General features: G+C 42.5%; 1 protein-coding gene across 2 annotated transcripts in view; it reads right to left on the reverse strand.

The window, feature by feature from the left end:
• LOC309403160 (SAM and SH3 domain-containing protein 1-like) overlaps nt 1-25,325 on the reverse strand; it is a gene marked incomplete at its 5' end in the record, with an annotated part of 567,614 nt that overhangs the window by 12,354 nt on the left and 529,935 nt on the right. Inside the window, 6 exons of one of the 2 annotated variants that reach the window (XM_081997193.1) lie at nt 339-508; nt 1,509-1,644; nt 4,095-4,238; nt 6,642-6,713; nt 11,126-11,472; nt 15,585-15,717. In XM_081997193.1, the coding sequence (XP_081853319.1) occupies nt 339-508; nt 1,509-1,644; nt 4,095-4,238; nt 6,642-6,713; nt 11,126-11,472; nt 15,585-15,717 (1,002 nt within the window). Of the gene's footprint in view, nt 1-338; nt 509-1,508; nt 1,645-4,094; nt 4,239-6,641; nt 6,714-10,636; nt 11,473-15,584; nt 15,718-25,325 lie in introns of both variants that reach the window. The other variant, XM_081997192.1, reaches the window with a different exon arrangement.

The raw sequence follows: 25,325 nt of genomic DNA on the forward strand, positions 1-25,325 counted from the left end.
AAAGTATTTTTCCAATCTTTCAAGCAAAATCCTTGCAAAATGGAAATGAATTTGTGGCACATTTTTATTTTTCCAGAAATTAAAGACACAAGTGGCTTTCCCTGGATGTGGAGAAATACTAATATTTACTTATATTCTATAACATTTTGCTATAATTCAGGCAAATCTTAAATGTATCAAAATAAGACAGGTTAAAGGGCTTCAAAAAACACATGTAAACACATTAAAAGAATTATATAAGTTCTTGCAAAGAATTATATAGTTCTTGCAAAGACCTCTTAGTTAAGAATTTTGCCAAAATAAATGTTTGACCCCTTAAAAACAGATATAGCTAGTACCTTGAGCTTCAGAGAGTCTGTATCATAAGGACTTGGAGTAAAATCCGTGTGAACCCTGGCTCTTCCGCAAAAAGGTCCTCTGTAAGGAGGCTCTTCATCATCACCATCTTCTGATTTCACGCTCTCCCTGTTGCTGGTTGAGGAATCTGTTGTGCTCACTGTCTGACCACCTGTGTGAGAGACACAGTATCTATCAGTCCACAAAAAAGAATCTCTTTGTGAAAAAACTTCAGAAACAAAGGCAAGACAGAAAATGGGTCTTCTTTCTACAAAACATGCTAATCAAAATTAAAAGTCCTTAAATGCCGCTATTTCTAACATACACATATGATGGGAGAGTTAGTTAATCTACTTTGCACTCCTCTTTTCCCAAATTCAGCCCCTCAATATTTAACTGAGAAGCTGTTTAAGTAGTGTCTCATCTACGGTGCATTACAGGAGATGTAATTTTTCTGGGAAGTTTTGCCTACAAAAAAGCATAGTGGTGTGAGGAAAGTAAGCTCTGAATCCTGCATGAGGGTTCCAGAATCCCCCTCAGGTCTAGAAATTTGGTTTTATGGCAAGAATTTGTATGGATATTAAAAAAAAAAAAAGCAGCAGATGGTTTTCAGAATATACTTCCAGTTATTTAAAAATTGAGCTTTCTCTTCATTTTTTTCCCCCCGATACATTTGTGGTTTCTACTGGTCAGTACCTCATAGTGAAGCAAGTTCAGACCATGTGTGTCCTACTTAAGCTCTGTTTTGTGTAGACACAGTCTTAACCAGAGAGGTTTTAAATACTCCTCCTCTAAATAGTTAATGAGAGAACCTCAAGGTCTCTCTGGAGATGGGGTGGAAAGCCTCATCAGGAGTGCCTAGGAGAAATCTAGTGTAAAGATTACTGGCCAAGGATTGTAATTCTCACTCTACTCATTTGTCTTATAATAGCAGGATCCATCCAGAAAGCAGGATTTCACTTTTTCAGGGCTCTGTATAAACACAAAGGAAAAAAGACCATCTCTGCACCAAATAGCTTACAGTTCTTTGTAAGCCCTTAATGACTAACCTATCAGCCTTTCTACTTTTTAACCACTGCTTCTGCTTTGACATTCTCTGATTCTGCTTACTGGGGAGATCTCTGCTCCCTGAAGCCACAGTAATGGAGCAACGCAATTACAACCGAACTTACTCATTGAGCTCTGACCGCTTAAGGAGCTCCTCAGGCTCTCTACTGAGCCACCGGCTTTCAGCTTGGGTTTGTCCAGGGAGTCAGTGTCTGGTGGTGGTGACTGTGGAGAACCCGGCATGACCCCAGGGCTGGACTCCTGGAAGGGATTGAATGATTTCAGTTTGGTAAACAAACACAGGCACTGACAGGAGCTGCTCGTTCATCTCCAAGGAAAGATATTCTGTTTTCCTGCTCTTTACCAGACAGGATGAAACCTTCTACATTTATCTACTTATTTAGTGGTACTCAGCTGTGGCAGAAACCTCACTTTATTAGGCATGATAGTGGGGACAGGAGCAAATATTCCAGTCTGAAAAAGCTAGTAAGTAGAAAGAAACATTACACAAAACTGTCAATTCAAAGGTTTTAATGACACAATTACGTTTTTGCCAGCAGTACTTGCAAAACACCTAACATCAAATTCAGCTTTCTGAATCAGGATTTTGTACAAAGATGAATACAAACAGATCAGACAATGCAAGCGAGAAACACAGCAATGTACATTATTTTTGCAGTGAGTTGTTGACACCTTGGCTCATTTACCCTGAAGAAAAAAAGAATTAACCAGAAAACGCAGCCTATGCATAGTATAAATACTCATAAACATAAACACAGATATAAAAAGATTTTGCTACATGTGCAGTAGGTGAGGCAATTTCTCTTTTCATTCAGTCAAGCATTACAGAAAATCAAAAAGGGCCTTTACTAAATTGAAATTCTGTCAGCCTCCGTGAAGCACAGTTAAAGAAAAGCAGCAGATACTTGTGGCCAGAATAGCTTTTGCTTGTTTTTTTGAATGCAGAAAGAGTTACCAGCACATAGCTTGAGTCATGATGCCAGAAAGGTATAAATATTCTAAAAGAACTGTGCCAAGAAGTTCAAAAACAAAAGAACTGTAGCTTGCATACAAGCAGAGTTTTTGTGCAGATGTGTGGTCATAAAAATTTTAGATGAAAGCTATTATTTGCATGCTGCAGAATCATCAGAAAAAAAAGTCATCCCAGCATATTACTTCAGAGGTCATGTGAATCTTGGAGAAGGCTAGAGAGCAGAATCATTGCTAACTCACTGTAAACCCATTTCTCAGTATCCCTTTCTTACGCAGACTTTGCAGAGGGACACAGTTAAGGCCAGTCAGACACCAAAGCATCTTCTCACCAATATCAAATCATGTTAGACCTTAAAATGTTTTAATTGTAAATTTAAATTAAATAACTGCAACTGTAGCACTGCCCCTGGTTATGAGTAAGTATGGCTAATAGTCCATCAGAAAAAAAAGTCATCCCAGCATATTACTTCAGAGGTCATGTGAATCTTGGAGAAGGCTAGAGAGCAGAATCATTGCTAACTCACTGTAAACCCATTTCTCAGTATCCCTTTCTTAGGCAGACTTTGCAAGGGACACTGTTAAGGCCAGTCAGACACCAAAGCATCTTCTTACCAATATCAAATCATGTTAGACCTTAAAATGTTTTAATTGTAAATTTAAATTAAATAACTGCAACTGTAGCACTGCCCCTGGTTATGAGTAAGTATGGCTAATAGTCCTACAGGAAAGGGATTCTAATGTTACAAAGCATTGCATATAACTGGTCATGTTTCTGCCCCTCTATGCTGTCTCCAGATTCTGCAGTTCGGGGCTGTTATTTTGAATGTTACGAACTGCTCCTTTTACAGGCACTAACGTTTTGCATTAATACCAGAAGGCAGATCTGGTGGGGCATGACTCCCTTCCTCTATGGCCACAAGCATCCCCAGCGATCCAGCTGCCGGTACGAGGCCACTCGGGGGCGGCCGTTTGCCAGAGAGAGCTCTGCTTTCTCAGTGGCTTTCTAAGCCACTACTTGCACATTTCAATTGGCAAGATTGGTTTTCAACAAATGCTGAAGGATTTTTGACACTGCACCAAAGCAAGGAACCCAAAGAATACCAAAAGGGAAAAAGACAGCAATTGTTCCTAGGCCACTGAAATTCAAAGCCTAATTTACAACTAATGCACTTCAGGTCTGCCTTTAAGAATGAGCTATAAAAATCTGTAATGAAAGAATAATAGGAAAATCTTCTGTGGGATGCTGCTTTCTGACTACATTGTGCATCTGTTTTAATGGGCTACTGGAGAGGGCAAGCTATGATGGAGAAAAGATCTGTAATAGCAGAGAGGAACCATGTATATGAAGTTATGCTGGGAATTTAAACCAAGGTGTAAATTGCAGATTAAATATATTACTGTGACCTTGTGTCACAGATTGGTTCCCTTAATAAATAATGATGATAGATAAAGAAATGGAAATAGAGAGCAAGATGGGTAATGCTATCAACTACAGGCTTCTGCTGATGAGCTACTTGAATGAAAATCTGAAAATGCATTTTCATGGTTTGGTATCTATAGGAAGCTATTTCACAGTGAGGGATTTTATAAGAACATAGCAATAAGCCACACTACATAGTCTTGTTAGAAATTTCTTCAGAGATGCCTTGAAGCATGGGAATCAATACTGATTATCACTTCTACACTATTAAGTGGATTCTACTGCAGACTTTACATACCTGCTCGGACAGAGAGCTGCTATATTTTTTAGACATCCTTTTCTTCATGGTTTCTTTTACAGACTTCACTTTTTTGCCCAGAGATATACGGGAGGCAGAGGGTGATTTGATCACTTCTTTATAAACAAAGTCTCCTTCTTTGCCCTGCAAAATAAAATGGGGTTTAAGCCTATAAAATACAAGAGCTGTTTTTTTCCTCAGCCAGCAGTCACTGCAGAGGTATCCAGGCAGACACAGGATGGCAGTATGGTGTCCTGTTTACTGCTCTAAATTCACTGTTGAGACCCTGTGCAAAGCACTGTAGCAATCCACTGTACCTTACTCCTAAGACCTGATTTGTAACCTCTTCTGCAGGTATTGTGTGTAGATGTGCTGGGGTCTGTTAGTATACCTTTATCCCATTGAGTTTCAGGCAAGTATGTGACCTGAAAGGAAACTCCACAGTTTCAGGCTAAGCCCTCCTGCAACAGTAGTTGCGGCTCATGTTGGTCTACAGTTTACTACATACAGTTTAACAGGAGTAAAGGTATCTCTGAGATCCTAGCCAAACATGTATCTGTGTGTGTATATATATGGATACCTACATTTAGCTACCCAAATTTACTTTTTATCGTCAGACAGGCATTCAGCTAACCTCTCTTGATGACTGCCTCTGTGGTTTTACTGTGGATTGTTTATAAAAACAAACCACACATAAAAAAGCTACTAAATCCATCAACCATGGTAGGTTACACTTGCACAGCTATTCTTATGACACCCAACAGGTTACTGCCAAACTAAATTAGCTGGTCCATATAAAGTGGATGACAAAGGCCAGCCGCTTGGAATGCATTTAACCTTTTCTAAACCAGCTTAAGATACCTGGCATTTACTTATGCCACAAGCACACACAAAGAATTAACATGGATCAGCTGACATTTTGCCAGACTTACTTGTATGACTCAGCCCTTATTCAGATTGTCCAGGCAGCACGTTAAACACGGTCTTTCATTCTACAGTGTGTCAGGAAGCACAGCATAGCAGCTCTATTAGAGCTACTATCAGCACCCTCCGTTGGCAAGGGTGCATCAAAAAACACAACAGAAAAAGGACCAAAAACTGTTTGGCCAAATAGAGTGACTACTGAATTTGGTCTCTGACTTGGTTCAATAATCTGTCTGAGGAGAATTTAGGTTCGTAAGACAACAAACACCAAATAAGTGTACACTATATTCTAAATAAAATATTTATCTTTTTTTCTGAATTTATGTATGTTTGCTACTTTATTAATGTTCTCCCAAAAAGTTTCTCTGAAATTCAGCTGATACTTCATTTCGGACAATTCTGTATTTTTTCGTTTACAAGTCATTTGTGATTACAACTTCTTTGGTAACTTCTGGTCTTTTAGCAGAAATTAAGGACAGCTCTTTGCCTTATCTTTTTGGAAAAAAATTTCTACTTAATGGAGTTAAATGTTTTCAAGAAAAAAACCTCGATCTGCATACATTATTCTAGCACACTGCATCTCTCCCACTACTGATGCTAGTAGGGAAAAACGTAACATCTAGATTTCACATTTTCCTACATCAAAACCAATCTGAACAAAACATACCAAAGTATCTATGTTTAAAGATAAACACTGTAAGTTTGGAAGTTAACTTTTTGACTGAGTTGAAAATTGATCAATAAAATAACCACCCACAGTTTTGGCCAATTTAGGGGTAATTTATGATGTTAAAAAAAAAAATCAGAAAAACAACCCCCAAAAAACCCAGATGACATAAAAAATAATATAATGCTGGCATATAAAATGTTTCACAATTTAGACTTAAGTGAACAGAGAAATTATCAGATCCCATGTTGAAAGAGAAAAGAAAAACATATATGGGCAAAAGGAAAAAAAATGTTGGCAATTTCATTTGATATAATGTTCTGGCTCATTTCTGTTCTGTTATTTTTGGCCGCAGGCTGACCAACAGTAACACTGGGATCAACATGAGTAACATAAAATGGAATTAATACTCAGGGGAGGTGTTTTGGTTTTTTTTTTAAACACAAAGAGCTCTGAGATCAATTGCGTAGCATCTAGCACAATGGGATTCTGGTCTACTCCAGAGCTCTTAGATACAACGACAAAACAAATAATAAATCTCTTACATAATGACTTCCACCCAAATAACTTGCAGTTCTTCAGCAAATAAAAGTTTGCCTCATCATTCTGAACAATAAATATTTTTACCAAGAAAGTACAGTAATCATATGTTTTGCCTGGGGTGATGCTCCGAGGAAGTCAGACATAAGAACAGCCCACAGATGTGCCCCCAGGTCTGTGCTTTGATCACTTGTTCCTGTGTCTTTCCACATATGACATATAAATACTTATACATACATGGATATGGGTGGGTATGTTATTCTCAAAGCTAAGGAAATTTGAGGTTAACGAAGATACTCTGCTTTCTTGGATTCCCAAACTGTTATTACAGACCTAAATTACACTTCAGTCTAGAACAACTCTACTGCGCATTTCATTTTATGCTATTTCAAGTCTGCGCCTTGTCTTAAACTCACCATTTGGTCAGAACTATTTCCAATATGAAGGGAACGATTTGTCAAGTCAAATCCTCCAAAGCTACAGGTTCTCTGCAAAAAAAAGGACAAATACAGTTCTATCATAATGATTAGCTCACTCAAAATATCTGTGATTTGGAGAACACCAGTGAAAACACAAATGTCTGCAAAAATGGAAACAAACAAAAGGATGGGAGATTACAAATCAAGAAATCTTGATCATTGCTATAAAGGAATTTGAGTCATTTGTCTTTTCCACAGACAACTCCTTGGCCTAAGGTCTGCTGCTGTTGAGTCATCTATTGCCTACTCTTCTTTTTGACTTTTTGGTCTAAGGAAGCTGTTATCTTATGTATCAAGTTTTCCAGGGCGCTCACAACTCCACCTCAGCAATCCCATCTGCCTTCATAAGTAAGTCCACAGTAGCACTGAAACAGAGAACCTACCTTCTGGGAACAGCTGCACAGACTCCATTTCCCCTGAAATACAGGGAAACACTAGAGGTCTTCTAGGGCAAGCCCTTGGTAAGAGGAGCTAAAAACCAGCCCAGCTATCCATAAGCATTGTGCCCCCACAGCCTCAGCAAGCCCTAATTCCAGACTCGGTATTTACCATCACACCTGTGATAATACGTGGCAGCTCTGCTACTTAAGGGAGAAAGTATGCTATGTTTACGGTGCCACAATCACCTAGTGCAGCGACTTAGTTTTGGCTGAATGCACAGATGCAGTTTATCATAATCATCCTGAATAAAAAAAGAAAATCAGCACTATGACACTGCTTCCCTCCCAAGAGCAGAGGGCAACCAAACACAGTACAGTTGCATTTCCACAGCCAACCATTGTTTAACTGCAGCATATGACTCTCTGCTAAAGCTTTGGTATCAGTTGAAAAAAGACCAGACACTTAGGGGGCTCACAGAGAATCCAGCTTTTGCTTTGTAACCCAAAAGGTAAAACCTTTGACTTTTTATTTGGCCACTGAACAACCAGCTGTACAGTACTCAATTACCTGGCCCTGCTAGATGTCACAGGGCAATCCAGGGAAACGCAGTCATGACAGTTACAATTTACTTGCACAACTTCAACTCTGGCCTCTGAGTGGGTGTTGCGAGACAGGCAGATTGTCTGTTAGAAGTATTGTCTTCAGAGTTAGAGTTGAGACAAACAGGAGGCAGATGACCAACGACTGGCAAACCATAAGTTCTTAGGGCCTGAACTACCCAACAGAGTAACTTCAAAGACACCTTAAGACTCAGCTAAACATCAGATCAGACCTACAAAGGATTGTCCCATCAGTACCATGAGTGTGTACTTGGGAGTCAGTGAAAACCCACCACCCGAGAACTATCAGTCTGCTTTGACACTCTTATTAGGAAGAAGCAAGCTCTATAAACTGTGCCTATTAATAAAAAATTGTATCAATTAGTTCTATTAAAGTAAACAGTCTTCCTGCCCTGTTCACTGCTAATCACCATACATATTAATAGCTTTTAAAAAGTCTTCTTTCTCTAGCTTTTATGTGGGGTGCTGTGTACCTACAGTGCTTGGATGACAGTTTTGTACTCACCACAACTCTACTAGAACTCAAAGCCAGCTTTGTCTAGGCCCTACACATTAAAAAGTGTTGTGATGTAGATTTTTTTTAAGTGTAAAGCAATGTGACTATGGCATAGCTTTTAAAAGTTGTTTTTGGAAAGCATTTGAGACCAACCACAAGTAATAAGATCAGTTTTTAAAGCACAGCAGGTTTAACTATGAGTAATGTCATCCTTCTGTGAAGAGTCCATTGTAACTAATCCTACAGCGTATGGTAATCCCAACAACGAAGTGAGGACATCTGCAACTGCTCTGAGTAAACTTGTCTGTCAAACCAGCCAGAGCTCCTCCTAAAGCAGTCTTCTCACAAAGCAAAATGTCTATTCGTTGAAAACTTCTGAATAAAGGTACCATATCAAGGATGCTTATTGTTTCATTATGGACCTCCCCATACATTTAGCGTCTGCCTTCAGATTCCAGTAGCAACCCTGGCAATACTGTATCAAACAAAAGGTCTGTGGATGAGGAGAGGGATATTCAATGGAATGGCCATGCAATCAAAAGTATTATCATTTTGGGAGAAAAGAAAAAACTGATGCAATTTGAAAATTTCATGCATGTCCAGGTCACTGAAACAAATATAAATGACAAAAATGAATGGCAAGGCAAGACAGAGTGACCAATTCCACTGAATACATAGGCATTGCAATTTCCCTGAGGTTGCAGCAAACAAACATTAAGAGTTTCTAGGAAGGAGGAGTGGCATCAGTTGAAGCTTGCCAGCTTTTTTCAGTTTCAGGAAGAAGTGTGTTGAAAAAGCTAGTAAGAGCAGCAAGTCTCCACCATTTATCCCATTCAAATGAGGCTGGAGGAGCAGCTGACTGAAGAGTTCCTCAACAACAACAAAACATTTCTTCTCCATTTGTATCTCTGTGAATAAGCAAACCGTCCAGATGGTTTTCATAATGAAATTACTATAGCGAGATTACTTATTAGAAGAACTGAAAAGCTTGTTTCTGTCATCTGTATTTACAAAGACAGTTTTAGAGGGTATTTTTAATTATGGGACATCTCTAGCACATACAAGTATGCTCTCTTCCTGAGACACCCCTATTGTTCAACTCAGAGAAGGACAAGTAAGGTTTCTCTAATAATTGTAACATCCTTATGGGAAAACAATGTCTTTTGAATATAATGTCTGTGCAAATAAACAGTACCTTGTGAGTGGCAGGGCAAGCAGTCAATGCAGAAGAAATACTGAAGCAGCCAAGAGAGAACATTCATGGTATTGGGTAGGAAAAAAATGTTTTCTGTCCAAAGAGCAAAAAGTGAACCATGAAGGCCTGGTCACGTCCCACAGGTTATTCAGGGAGAACAAAGCTGCGACTCTTATACTGAGAATACCTCACACCTGAAGAAATGAAGCTGAGATGTCTCAAAATAGTAGTTCAAGAGGAAGAGCTGTTTCTACCGTATTGTTCACTGGAATATCTTGCTTAATGTTATGTGTGCACTGCTGTTTCCACTTACTGAAGTAGGGAACATACCTACATTGTCAACTAGACAACAGACTAGTTGGCTCAGCTTTTGAGATCTGGCTGGCCCCAAAGGCAAGTTCCTAGGAAACTCAGCATCATGGTTAAGGGAACTGTCAAAACTGGGTCATATAATCCGGAAGCAGCTTTGGATCTCTCTGGAGTGCTCAAATCACTTAATTTGCCATTGTACAGCACAATTTCCTTTTTTGGCCACCCCTTGTTCCCTTTCCACAACGCTCTGAGGGAAGGTGCCACATTCACCCCACGCTAGAAAGGAGCAGTGGCCAGGGACAGAGCAGAAGGGGCACTTCTGGTGGTGGTGAGCAGCAAGCAGGAGGGCAATGTCTACATAATGTAAAAATCCCTGTCTTTCTGCAGCTTGTGTGTGTAACGGAGAATACTGAGCTGGGTGGGTGAATTGATGAGATGCAAATTGAGAAGCAGAAGGCCAATATGAGGCAACAACAGAGAGCAGGAGAGAAACAGAGCACAGCTGACTAAGGATGCTCTAATCCTCTGAAAATGTTGTTCATCTCTCAGTATGCCTTTAAGAGAATATCGACTTCCAAAGCATCGCAAAAAACATTTTTATAGCATCTCAAAGCTCCTCTATTCATCAGTGATCTCAATTTCTGCACTAGATGAATTTAAAAAGCAGCATTTTGTTGTATTTGCTCTCTCTTATTGAGTTATTCTATACACATAGAAACTGCAGACTCAACAAAACTCTTGTCTGACAGGATTATATCAAACTCTTCCCTCTGAAGAACTCTTACAGCTGAATTACAGTGCTTAAGAGTTTCTAACTGCAAGGAAAGGAGAAGCACTGAATTTTATTTAAAAGTATAAAGCAGAAGAAGTGTTGACTGCAACCTCACAGAAACTGGAAGACCACCTTCATGGCAATTCTTTGACTCACAGACTTTTGATGGATTCTCAAGAGAACCCTTTTAGTACAGCGATCCACTGTGGCAGCCCACTTCCTCTTGGCCTCCTCATCCTCCTCCAGCAGGCATCTCCTCAGGTCCTGCTTGTCGGCCTTGCTCAGGGTCCTGTCAGTAACGGGACGCACCAGCTGTGAGAGGTTGAGGTGACTGTACAGGCTTCTCTCCACCACATAGGTAATATTGAACTCGCTGACAGAAGTGCGCCCTCGCAGCCTTCTGTTTGGGAAACCACAACCTCCACCCCCTTTCGTTTTGTGCCGCAGTAATTGTAGATCGCAAGTTGCGGGGGATGCTCCTTTCCTAGCAGGGCGCTGGCAAAGAAAAGCTCTGGAACAGGAATAGTTAGTATCCATTTTCTTCAATCGGATCTGCTTCCTTACACTCTGAATCTCCTCCAGGGACACCAGAAGATGGTGCTTGTGCCTGTTGCTGTCATAAAAGCAAATGCTTTCTGTACTTACCCCATGGCTCAGTGAGCCAAGGCTCTTCTTCATTTCCCCATCTGTCAAGGAGCGGCAAACTTTCTGGGTCTTCTCCTCTTCTGGGTAAGAGAAAAATGTCCCGAGTTTCTTGGGAGGCTTGATAAGGCCACGGCTATCAGTTTTGCTGAAGGTCTTCACCAGCTTCCGGTTAGCTCCCCACGTATCAAGACTGCTGGATGAAGGAGAAGTAGTAAGTGAGTCCGAGTCGTCCTCTGGCTGCTTTTCGCAGGAACCGTCAAAGTAGAATTGCTTCTTGTGAACTCCAGAGTAAAGTGCTGATCTGTCGTCCAGTATAGGAGAGTTGTCAATTGAGTGCTCTTCCACACCTATAGGGGACAAAAGCAGCACAAAGCGTGTCATCGTTCATAATTCTCCAAGATGTTTCCCTGTAGAGCCTTATTGTATTTATTTAAGATATCACCCACTTAAAATGGAAGAAAACTCTTCCTGATATAAGCAGTCCAGAATGTATTTGTGAGTGGATAAATCTGAAGCAGTTCCTTCCATTTGTGAAGTCAGAGCTCTGGGATGAGTTAACAATAGACAGACGACAGCATCCTGTAAGTAAACTCATTGTTATTTTAAGTCTCTCTCTTTCATCTGCAGCTAAGTTAGACCACAGATGCTCTCACTAAGAACTCCTTAAAAGCAGGAACTGGGATCAGCTTCTCATGTTTTCCTTCTGATACTTGCATATGATGCTCAGCTCTAGTGAGATTACAACAGGTCAGCAGCATACCCACATATTCAAAACCAAACAAGTAGCTCTCAAGTCCAGTTTTCCAATAGCCAGTGCTGCTGCTGCAAAAAAAAGCAGTGTTTTTCCCAGAAAGTTATGGAGCTGAGCTCCAGGATGAAATTAAAAGTTTTGCGTTCTTGATGCATGAAGAGGCACCAATTTTAATCACAGAGAATTTACTTAAACAGATGCAAAGGAAAAAAAGTAGGTCAAATTGCGGGTGTGCCAATTTCAACAGTGTCCTGGTAATGACAGAAACACTTGGTTTTTACTAAATACATATTTCACAGAAAGGGAAGAAGACTTTTTGCAATGCAAGTACTGGAGATGGGCAAACAGCCAGGTCTCCTTTTTGGAGTGGAGAGGAGGAAATAAAGGACCTGAAATTGCAATTCCTTTTCACATTTATCATTTAAGAAACTTTTCCCAGGTGTTTTCTTCTGAGAAAAGTATAGGCTCAGATATTAGATGCAGTAACAAGGGAAGAGTCAAACAAGAGTACACATCCTCTTCAGTCCTGCCTGACAAATTTCACAGCATTCGTAGGTATCAGAAACACACACAGAGATGTGACTGTATTTATTTCTTGCCAAAATAAATTTCTTTCCTGACCCAACATTGCCTTCATCTTTTATTGCTTCTACAGTCTTACAGCAGAGATAAATTTGAACCATTACCAAAATACCTATGATTTACTAAACCCACTCATTCAGTAACAGGGGACACATTTCAAGATGAAAGAAGATTCGTTGCCCTGTACAGGCTTCCTGTCTCACCTTCCATTCACTCTGTTTGCAAAATGTATTTGACGTATTTGCTGAAGCCTAAGACGCTATTTTAACAAGATAAAACTCACTGTGCCAGTGAAGGGATAGTGGATCACATCTGACACACAACACGCACTCTTGAGAACTTCTCTGGGGTAGGTTTGCAGATCGGAGTCTGATTTTGACAGCACTTTCACTGGACTGTCCCACTTGCTCTTCTTCCCCTCTACTTCTCAATTTGAACAGAAAATAGACATTCTCCTGGGACTGAATATGTGCTGATAAACAATTTTAGTCCTCTGAGTAAATATGTTTTTTAAACAGCTTGTAAAATATGCATTGTGTGTCAACACTGTAACAGATGTTATTTGGAGTGAGTCCATGACACAAAGCCATAATGACACAGATGTAGATGTGATTTGTTTTTAAATGCTATGTAAGAATGGTGCCCAGGAATTAGGAAGCTTCAGTTATTTAGCTCACTAAGACAAAACACAGAAAGATGCAGACATTGGCACATTCTAGTGAGTATCAGATCATCCAGATGTATATTTAGTGTGATAACAGAGTCAGTAGCGGAAATGTGGGAGAAGGATCTGGGACTGGTGTCCCTTTCTTTAAAAACTACAGGAATGTATAAGGGAAAGTTGGCAAAGTTGTTCTTTGTGAAGAAATTTTTGAGGAAGATTATGAGGAATCTTTCTTCTGGGGAACTGCACGTCAGATTTCAAACCAAGACTACTCTCACTTTGTTAAAGGCTGTTGAACACTGATGAATCTATTGAAATTTTACTGATGTTACTCAATCAAACTTTATAGCCAACTCCCTAAAACCTAGCCACCTAGCATTTCACATTACTTCACATTCGTAACACGGATTCAAATAACAGCAGCAAACAGCTCAAGAACCGATCCAGTCAACTGCAGGTAACTTGGAAGGCCACAGAGCAATCCCCAAAGCCGACCAAAGTATTTTTTGTGGTCTTGCAGAGCCCTCTGACATATCCAAACAGGAATACAGACCTCCATTATGAGATATGGGGATGGACAGCACATCTGAAGCACTTTTAATTTGCCACATAAGAACTTAGCTGTGGTAAGAATTTACTGAAAGAAAAGTCATAGATATCTACTCCTAATGTAGACTTGGCTACTTAAGGGGTCTTCTACTTATGTAGAAGTTATGTGGAAATAATCCATGTTGTTATTTAGCAATAATTGTTTTTGCTACAGAGTGTTCCCAGAGCCAATCTACAGAGGAACTCCAGAGTGCTAGATAAAGCACTAGATAACTGCTAGATAAAGTACAAACTCAGAGTTATAGCTTATTTAGAAAAGCATGGAGTTAAAACAGAGAATACAGGCAGGAGATGGAGAAAGAAGGAAGCACAGCAAGTTTTTTTTGGAGACAATTATTAATTCAGTGATTTTTTGGGGGAGGGGGCGGCAGGGGTGGAACACTGTGGAAGAAAAAATCTGGAAGGAACTGGGACACTTAAAGTGAAAGACTGAAGGAGAAAAGGAAATAAGGAGGTGAAGTGCTGTAAGAGAGGTAATAGAGAGCAAACCAGACAGTTAATGTGCTGAAGAGAAAGTCTGGTCAAACTGCAGGAAGGTGTCTGCATGCCCAGCAGCCCCAGGGCTGCCTGCTCCTGCAGCTGCTCCCACCCCTGGAGCCTCCGGCTGATTGCTCCCTGCAGCGTTTCCCAGGCCCACAGGGAGGGAGGGAGGGAGGGGGTAGGACAGGCCTCTCTGGGGTCCTTCTTTCCCCAGAGCAGCGATAAAATAGCGCTGCTTTGTTTGCCCCTTCTCATACACCATGCTGCTTCTTCCAAGGTAACCTTGCTTTATGCTCACCCTATGAGGTGACAAAACCTTTTCAGACCAAGACAGCTGCCTGGTCCAGAGCTCTAGACTGGCCATGCCTTTCACGTGCACCAGTAACACCATCATCACACAGGAGAGAGGCAGGCTACATCATAAATCTGCCAACAGCTTCCTGCCACATACCCAAGATGATGCACACGTTCTCTTTAAATGCACTAGGAAGGAATCACGACATGTCTCAGCTCACTGCAAAGCTGAAGGGAATCAGCATATGATGCCAGGAAGGCCACTAACATAGAGGGGTGCCCACAGTTCCAGTGAGGACTCAAGCAGGGCTGTGCAGAGAGGCTGCTGAGGCTCGGGCTCCATTAATCTGCCTGCTCACACGCGGATACAGGTCATCCGGAGTTAATTTTGCAGCATGGCGTTCCCAGGGGCTGAACTCTAGCTTCCCATTTCCCCACCCTCCTCCTCCTCCTCCCTTCCTTCCCCCTCTCTTGGCAGCAGGGCTCATTCAGGAGCCAAACTGCAAGCAGGCTCCCCTAGAAGTAGGAGTTAATATTACATGAGGCAGTCACTATCCCACAAGAATGTCTGATAGAGTTTCTGTACTTCTGCCACAGTATGATGCCATGTGGTGCAACTGCACCACCAACCAGCTGCTACCCTCCTAAAACTAGCGAGAGCTTCACCTGCATGCCGTCCCCAGCCTCAGAGGAGGGAGCAACGCGGTGGTGGCTCTGCTTACCTCCTTGCTGAGCCTGTGGGGCAGCCGGCTCAGATTGCTCCTAGTCTCGTTCCCTTCCCAGCACAGGGCATAAAACATAAGCCAAATTCTAATCTCTTAATGAGGGGCTCTCCAGTGCTGCTCTGGGGATACCAGGAGATCAGCAGTAACCACATCCTAGGCTGTCACTCTCCTCCTTCCATGGTCTCTAAATGCAATTACTTGGGTCAGGCATGCACCATAGACAAGGCAGTCTTTCCCACCGTCCCTTAAGAACACTCCATCCCTCCCTCCCTCAGCCATCCACTTTCTGTCCCCTCTCAACAGAAACATGTATTCACACATGCAGTTTTAACCATATGCACATTGCTTTTTTACCTTCTGTGCTGGGTTTTTTCATTTCTTCCACTCTTATGAGTTTCTTCCTGACTCTGCGAGTAGAATTCACCAGCTTGTGCAACCTCTTGAACTTCACCGACTCCTCTGTTTCATCATCGGATTGTTCTCTTGACTGGCAAAGAAACAAAGGGAGTATTAATAAAATAGTAGTTCCACGGCTTGCTCCTTCAAGTCAAGTTAACCCAGCTCATCTGCTGCGCTGTGTCAATGCAGCTCTGTAACTGGTGTTATATTTTCAGCCGAGGTCAGACAGAAACATTTAAATTACTGACGGTTTTCTTTTTTCTTTTTTTTTCTTTTTCCTTTTCTGAAAGCATGACATACCATTTTGATTTCTAAATCTGTGCAACGTAAGATCCTAGGCATTGAAATGCATTCCTGCCCTTGTCTTTCTTCCCATGCATTGTGTAATAACTACTTCCACGTCCTCTCTCAGTACGTTTCACGCAGGGCTCTTTCCCAGGGCTCTTCTTACCATACCAGTTATGCTCCTGTGGTTTGGGTCAGTCACTGGTCTGTCTGGCATCTCAGAAGTTGCTGTTTAAACCTGGTTATAAACAGCTCCTCCACACTGAAGCTCTGTCATTGACGACTTCTCTTCCCCCCCTCCCCCCCAGTCTTCCCAGAAAATCAAAAACAGCAGCACAAGAAAGGGTTGGGAAGGAAAAGGAAGGAGGAGACCTCATCTGCCTTGCTCACGAACTGCCACAGCTACAAAATATTCCTTTCCTCCTCCCTGCTCCCTACACTCCTCCTGAAGGCTCTCAAGGCTGGAATTAAGACGGACACAGCATTCCTCCAGCACTGACCAAGGGAAAACTCTGACCTTTTCAGATATACAGTGCAGTCCATATTCCCCAGCATCCCGTTTCGTTTTGCATCTGATCCAGTATGCTCAGTTCCAGCTGTTTTCCCTCAAGTATCAAACATTACAGAGACAAAAAAAAATTCCCCTCTCTCCAGCAGCAGTGACACAACAAGCTGAAACAATCCATTCCTTGTGAACGAGAAGACGACTTCGATTTTCGAGCCAGCTCCAACGTTCAATGTGCTACTTCCTCTGTTTTAATCAGTTCAGAATGTGGAAGGCAGTGGGGGGAAGGGAAGGGAAGGGAAGGGAAGGGAAGGGAAGGGAAGGGAAGGGAAGGGAAGGGAAGGGAAGGGAAGGGAAGGGAAGGGAAGGGAAGGGAAGGGAAGGGAAGGGAAGGGAAGGGAAGGGAAGGGAAGGGAAGGGAAGGGAAGGGAAGGGAAGGGAAGGGAAGGGAAGGGAAGGGAAGGGAAGGGAAGGGAAGGGAAGGGAAGGGAAGGGAAGGGAAGGGAAGGGAAGGGAAGGGAAGGGAAGGGAAGGGAAGGGAAGGGAAGGGAAGGGAAGGGAAGGGAAGGGAAGGGAAGGGAAGGGAAGGGAAGGGAAGGGAAGGGAAGGGAAGGGAAGGGAAGGGAAGGGAAGGGAAGGGAAGGGAAGGGAAGGGAAGGGAAGGGAAGGGAAGGGAAGGGAAGGGAAGGGAAGGGAAGGGAAGGGAAGGGAAGGGAAGGGAAGGGAAGGGAAGGCAGGACTCTGACTTGGCCACTGGCACCGTGCATCACTGCACATTCCTGCATGCGGCACAGGCCCCAGCTGGAGCGGGGTGTGGATTGCATACCTTACTTTGTTTTCACCCATGGTGCCAGCCAATTAGCTGCATTCCTAATGGTCAGCTCTAAAAACCTTGATGCAACTTCCTGTTGGCACAGTTATCTGGGTTTCCACAGCATGCTCATCCTTGTTTCTCTTTTCCTTGTTTCTCTTTCTCCTTCTCCTTAATTAAACTTTTAAAAAACCAAAAATCCCCAACAAATGTAGGCCAAAACAAAACAAAAAAAAGCACGCCACCCTCTCCTCTTTCCCAGCAAAAATGCTGTCTACTTATCTGGAGGGCTGAATAAAAGACAGGCCAAATATAAAAACACTTTCTGCTTTTCTAAGGCACTTAAGTATCAGGATGTGGTAATAATGGTAGATGCCAGGGGCAGGACACCAATTAGCAGTTGCACGGGTACACTTTCAAAGGCACAAACAGTGCCTGGAGGAGCCAGGGCAGCTCTGAAAGCCTACCTCGCAGGCATGCACCTCACAAGGCCAGCAGAACCACACCAGAGCAAAACTTCAGCCACTTTCTGCAAGGGCACTGTCAATTACCTACTTCCCACAAACTTTGTGCTACTCCAAACCAAGAAGGAATACCAAACGGGACACATATGGCAGTAGGAACTGCCATTCTGCCACCCGAGAGCCACAGGAATGCATTTACTATGGGCACAGGCTGGCTAGGTAATGAATAATCTTTCTTCAAGAAAAATAAGGGCTGTAAAGAGGAGTACCAGACTTGTTTGTATCAAGATAAATTAAGCAGCAAGATCAGCATTAATTCAGAGATTATGGCTGGGACAACTTCGTGACATGGCAAACAACAAGACAGACATATTTAGATAAGATGACGAATGGATTATTGACTGTAATCAAGAAGTTCAGTAAAGACTTCTTAGGCCATTAAGTGCATCCTGGCAAGCAACCATCATGCATACTCTCCACCCAAGATATGTTTATTTTAAATGCAACTACTCTAAGTCATTGCTTCCCTTCATTACTCTTCATACAACCCTGGTTTGTAAGACCGTTTGTGAAACGGTGAGCTCTATAAGACTTAGAGAATGGCTCGTACCTTGTCCTCCCACCCAGGATATTATCAAAGAATAAACAACTAGTCTTACTTTTGCACCACTGTATCCGATGAAGAACTGTCCCTCTCAGGGTTATGAAGACTCAGCAATGACAACAAAAGCTTTTACAATGTCTGACATTTGCATTCACGACTACCACCGCGAAAGCAAGCGCCAAAATAGCCTCAGCGCAAGGCACTGACGTCAAACCTGAGTGGATGGTACAGGGGTTCCGCACCACACTTCAAAATAAATAGAGTCCCACTGTAATCAAGTGCCAGCTGGTTTTCCCCACTGCCTCAGGACTACCGGCACCCTTTGAGCTGGGGTCCTCCATAGGCCACAACAGACCCTTCCTAGCACTGGTGCTCAGCCAAGAGAGGCAAGAACAGCTCGTGCTTAACAACAGGAGCCACTAGGTAATGACTAAAAACAAAGTCAGTCCCCCTCCAGCAGCCTATTTCCTAGTAGCACGTGGCATGGAAAATCTTCTGTAAAGGAAAAGGATGGCTAATAAGTTTATGCAGAAAGGCCTAAAAACATAGGTGACTATGTCAGGGGTGCTGCTCAGGAAACTTTCTTGTCAAATAATGCCGATTCCTTGAAAATGAAACCGTTTTGAAAAAGGGTTACTTTTGATTCACTTCCTCTTTTTGAAACATGTTTTTTTAAAAAAGGCCTTGAAATTATCAAAAGTTTCCATTTTGGCATATGGGAAACAGAGCTTAATTTTCCAGCTGAAGCAATGTTTTTTTTTATGGCTAATATTAAACAGAAAACAGAAATGCAAAGCATTCCAGCTGTAAGCGACATATTTGGAAATCATTGAACTTCAACGCTTTGACTTCCCCGACCCACTATACCCTCCCCGCTTCCACGGTGACAGAACTGCTTTTTTTGGTGGCTGTCCCTGACTTCAGATGGGAAAATCACCCCAATCTCCCCAACGCATCGTGGGCCGGGCAAATGGCTTCCTGGACTGCTCTGGCGGCTAGACCTTGGCACGGGGCTTTGACGCAGCCAGCTGCCAGCCCCGCTCTCGCCCTCTCTCCTCCCGTAACAAGCGTTTCAGTACGCTGCAGCACTGCAAAAGGGTAGACGTAGTCTGTTGAAGGGGGAACGATGTGTCTGCCAGAGGCTAGGCCGGAGGCTCCCCAGCACGGGAAGAGGCCATGCTGTACCCCCCCCTTCACCAATGCCTCCCACCCCCCGGCACACAGCCATCCTGTTTGGCCAAGCCTCGGCGTCGTCAGTGCACCAGTAAAACAGCCGGGGCCCCTCCATCTCCCTGTCCCCCCGCACGCCGCCGGAGCAGGCCTCTCCTGGTGCTCCAAGGGGAAAACAAACAGATTTGCAGTACTGTAAATAGGAACAACTTAACTTCCATCTCCTCTGCTCCAAATTTTTCCATCCGAAAGCCCATATGGCTCAACTTTTAATTATTTTGGCTAATGCTGTATGTAGTAATTCTGTGGTGAACGCTTAAGTGTTTCATTTCTGGTTTCCAGGGCAACATTACATCAGATTGCAGACAGCTGGCTCCGCAGCCTTAAACCATAACAAACTGGCCAAGCCAACGCACAAAAGTCGCGCTTGCTTTAAAGAGAGAGCGCAGGGCTCGGCCGGGCGGCCGGGGAGCTGCCGAAGCCTGCGGGGCCCCCTTGGCGGGGCCGGCCGGGCGGAGCCGCCTCTCCCCGCGCCGCTTGGAGCAAGTGCATCCCCGACATCTGCAATGCTCTCACGGTGCAGAAACCCGCCAGCTTGGAGAGCTCAGCCACACAAACGCGTGAAGGACTAGGGGAAACAGGGGCTAAATTAACAGCATCTGGAAATACCAAGGACGGCATGCAGAGGACTGCAGCCACCACGTACCACATGGCTGGAAAGCTACGGAGAGGCCAAGGCCCACCCCCACCACCCAGCTCTTCACTGCTAACAAACATGGCCACAAACCTATGAAGATGCTATCACATCCAGGAGAGACCAATCCCTTCTGCCATCTCTAGCATCTCTCCTGCCTGGAACGCCTTTTGTGCACCTCTAAAGGCCATGCTTTGCATCATCTCGTACGTAAGATCAAAGTCAAAAGCCTTTCGTTCACGCACAAATAGGAAATTAGCACATGTGCTTTGATATTCAGGGCGCTCTCTGTAGTTCTGCTCCCAGCGCCCTCTTTGCTTTCTCTCCCACTTTTCTCACGCAGGCTCTTTGCTGCTGCCTGCTCTGGAGGCAAGGCACATGCCTTGCTCTGCTGCGCTCTAACATCCAGCCCATTTCACACGCCATAGAAATAGCAATCCTAACCTCCCCCCTTGAATTAGTGCTTCACACATGCGCGCGCGCGCACACACACACACAGAGAAAACTAACATTTCTTAGGAATTAATTGGCAAAATGTAAACCCGAATTAAGCAGCTAGCTTTTGGCAGCACTATGTTTGGAAACACTTCAGGGTTATAGCAGCAGCCCTTAAAAAACACAAGATAGGCAAAGCCTGCTAGCCAGGTCCTAATAAAAGCGTTTAAGAAACACTAGGACAATATCCAGTTAAAGCTATCATAACTGATTAATCTGCTTCAGCTCCATAAACAAAAACATACATGATTTTTATATGAGTTGTGTGAAGCCATTTAGAGAGACGTTAAAATTTTACAATTTGCTTTATGCTCATTAATAGTTCATCCCAAAACCGAAATCTCTAGGAAATCTCCCATCTAAGAAACAGGGAAATCTCTTAATATCTGATTAAGTCCCAGCTGCAATTATTTTTGGCTATCAGACAATTCTTGTTCAGCAAAGTGGGCAAAAATACACATTCAGACTCATGGGCATATCAGATCACATCCCCCAGCCCTGGCTAGCTCACTTCAGAACTATGAGCTCTATAGTAAATGCAAAGAGATTTTGCTGTTCCCTTTAGGAGACGTGGCTACACGTGTCCTTTCTTCTTTCTCTCTAACAGGATTTACATCCACCAAAACCCACAACCATTCTAACTTTTAGAATTTTTTTATTAAAGATGCCTGGATAAAGTCAGAGGCAGGAAAATAGAACAGAAAAGAACTTAAAAGCCCAAGGAAAAGAAGAGTAGAACTGAGAAAAGCTATGCATGCTGTGCTGTGCCTAAGAATAACCACAAAAGCCTCTTCTCTTTCTCCCTCTCTGAAACAGGAGGCACATCCTCTCCACATCACACTACATGCTCAGTGACTTACCAGCTTCGGCATTTATAGGCCTAAAGCTCTGTTTCGAGTAATTCCCCCCGAGTTTTCAACTGCTGTCAGCTTCGTAACCCTAAAATTTAGGAGCAGACCCTTCTTCTTAAGTATTGTATTCACTCTGAATCCTGTGCACAAAATGCCTCTTCTCTGGAGTTACATTATCAGACACCAAACTGGCTCCGATTCCAGCGCTGAATATGTAAAGAAGAAAAAAGCTTGATGCTGGACTCAATTAGCTGTTTTCTGCTCACTGACTGATTCCCCCAGTTACTCGCTAGCTGCATAACTTGCAAGAAAGGCATAAGTCATCAGCTCTAAGCAAATCTTCTATTCACCACAAGGAAAAAAGGGAGTGTTGTACATGGCAAACAATCCCTGTTTTCACTGACGAAGGCTTGCTGACCTCTTGCTGGCCTCCAGTTCCTTAATTACTGTCTATGGAATTTCAGTGAAAGAAAAAAAATACAGAGAATCTCTGCAAAGCCAGGACGAAGACTGACCCTCAAACACCGCCACTAGAGTGGAGGCTCTGTCTATAGGAAATATAACTTAAGCCCTTTACCAGGCTTTTTTTTATTTTCACTTTTTAATTCTTTTGACAAAGTGTCCCCCTGAGAATTTCCCTTTATAAAGGGCTAATTTGACAGAAAAATAAACCTTGCTTAAATGTTTTTTAAATTAGTGAACTTATATATCTTTTTTTTTCTTTCCCCTTGGTTTCAGTGCTATAAAAAAGAACATCACTAAGAACTGGAAAGGCCAATGATGTTTCAGAAATCTCAGACTGGTCTAGAATTAGCCACATTGTGGCTTTATGAAGCATTGTAGCATGCTTTCCAACCTCCCTTCCTAATAAACAGACTCTGAGATGCTCAGGTAAATTGGCACTCCTCTTATAGTAAACCATACCTAATTCCAAACCTTGGGACAAATCCAGCGTTTGGACAAGAAAACACGGACCAAAACCTCTACTACCTAGGAGCACTGCTAACCAGTGATGGAAAGCAGTAGCAAAGGCATACCACAACAGCACCCTCTTTAAGCCAAGAAAAGATACCCCTTACTCAGGACCATATCATCAATAGCCAGTTAATCTGGATTTGCCGCAGATCAATCACACAGTGAAATCACAGCAGGACTAAACATCTACTTCCTTTTGATGACTGGTTGACTTTAATGAGCCACCTAGTCAAATATCCTTTTTCAATTTCTCCATCTTTGTACTAGTGACCGTACACAGCTTTTCTACTCCCTAGCGGTCATGTAAACTAGATTTATTGGTGTGTTGTAGCTGGGTTCTTACCCTTAAATTACTTCAGCCCCAAAACCCTGATGTAAAACCCTATGGAAAATTCTAACGTTCAGATAAAACCAGCTAGTGTTCTCCAATTTCAATAACATACCAGCCCACATCAAGTGAAACATGACAGCAACTTCCTTGAAATGTATCCCAGATTCCCTTAAAAGTTCATGGCCATGAGCAAAACTGATCTAAGTTTGGTCTTTGCAACTTGAGTTTTGAAGGTTTTGGGTTTCATTAAGAAAGTTTTGCAAACCTCTAATCCTTGCAGAGGCTGTTTATAGAAAATTGTATGAAGCTCAGATGTGATAATCCGCATCATACCCTGAGGTTACAAATAAAGGCCTCAAAAATTTTTAAGAAAATTAACAGACATCATAAATGTTTTTGCCACTTCACATAATTAATTGCAAGAGTATGAATTACAAAGGCTGTATAAGTCTAAAATGTCCGGTGGTAGTGTCAGCCCCCGCAGGTAAACTGAAGGAAACGGCAATCTCATGTCTGGGTTTGGTCTATGATTACTTACAAGGAAATCAAAGGAGCATCCAACAGCTACTTTAGTGAAAGATATATCACACATTAGCTGGTGACGACACTGCTTGCTGAAATTAGTGGGAAATATTTGTCATAAGTAATGAGAGCACAAAAATTTAATTCTCCCCGGAGGTCTGTCTTGATACTAGAATAGCTGCTTAGGCAAAATCCTAGATGTTAACTGTTTCCACGTTTTAGTTAAATAATTTTGAGAAGCACATTGCCGATGTTTGCATCTGCAAGCCAGACACATTTCCTCATGGCGAAGTGTTTCTCTCACTGATTAGCATAATTATTTTAATGGCAATACAACTGTACTCATGTACCACTTGTCATGGGTATATGCAGCAAAATAAAGTTCTGCATTACATTATTGTGTATACGTTATAATACAGCATTCCTTTCCAATTCTCCTGCATACTCCTCTACACATGGAGTATGTGTAGAGTCTCTAACAAGGCGCTCTCAACTGTATCTTGTGTTTTGGCAAAGCTAAGAGGGCCTGGGGAGAATCCCTATTCTTTGGTGTAGGCTGTACTATTAATGAATGGAGTACACCACCGGCGCTGGAAACCAACCTCCCTGCATTTTGGAAAACCAAGGGTGGAACAGCAATACATTAAACACAGTGAAATTCATATCAGAGGAGAAAAAAAAGGGAAAAAAAGAAGAGAATGAGAGCCCTTTAGTGAGAGTGTAGCTATTTAAATTACATTCTATACAGTATTTTCAAACAATCACACTATTAATGTTACTGTCCTAAGCGTGAGGAAGGAAACACCAGCGGTGGGGAAGGGGGGCAAGTGGTAACTGACAGGAGCACAATTAAAATTTTCTATTGTACCACAAGTAAAGATTATTCAGCCTGGGTCTGCCAAATAGGGCAGTGAAACACATGGCTTTTGAGATTCCTAATTCTTGAACTGAGCAAGGCTTTGTTCCAATTTAATAGGCTTGGTCTCAGAAAAGATGGGGGCAGGGAAACCACATTATGGATTACAGCATCTCCTGCTGGCTGATGCATGCAGGGAGAATAGTCATAGGAAAAAGCTGTTACCACCATCCCCCACCCTCTAGGTAATAAGCAGAGAAATTAGGCAGTTGCCCAAGGACAAAAAGGTATAAAAAATCCAAGGAATGTGTTAGAATTAATATTAATTTGCCTTCCCACCTCCCACCCTCCCCAAATACATGGCCAAACGTTTTGTGGTAAAGTAAGTCAATAGGGGTTGTCTGAATGCAGTCAAAACAGAAGTGGCTATGAACACGCTTAATTACCATCCCTGCCTGCGCGTTACTGTAAGCTCTCTTCTCTGAGTCATGATAGCAGGAAGATTTTTCTCAGAGACCTTATGACAGATTAATTACATCCAGCCTTTGCATCTGCAGGGGCAGATCCTACTGGCAGTGAGGAGGAGGTTTACTCAGGCTCCATCACTGCCAGCTGCTCACTACAATCCTGGGGTGACAACGTTTAGTCCCATTAGGGACACATACCTAGCCAAGTTGTATCTGATGACAACGTGGGCAGGTTTTGCACAGTAAATAATACTTAAAGAAATGATATAGTTTTTTTCCTAAATAAATTCATTTCTCCTGCAAATTCTAAAGCATTCTGGAAAATTTCAGATCAAATAGGTAAAAAACTCCTTACAGAGTTCTACAAAACCACATATAAACAAATTGATGGTCTTTTGCTCTGCTATCATCACTCGACAGCGCTGACCTGACTTGAAACTTTGTGTTGTGTCCTGGGAACTGTAATGACGATTTGCATTTCTCTCATGAAGGCTTTTGTATTATTATACCCATGGGAAACCTTGCTTTTATGCATGGATAGAGAGGGGGGAAGGTTCATAACAAAATATGCTGTAATTCTTTTGCTACTAGCTTTCACCGAGAGGTGCTGGACATCGTCCCTGAGATCAGTGGAAAAGGCACCTCCCAGGACAGGTCCCTGTGGTA

Source organism: Phaethon aethereus (assembly GCF_964289735.1).
Source record: "Phaethon aethereus genome assembly, chromosome: 3".
NCBI lineage: Eukaryota > Metazoa > Chordata > Aves > Phaethontiformes > Phaethontidae > Phaethon > Phaethon aethereus.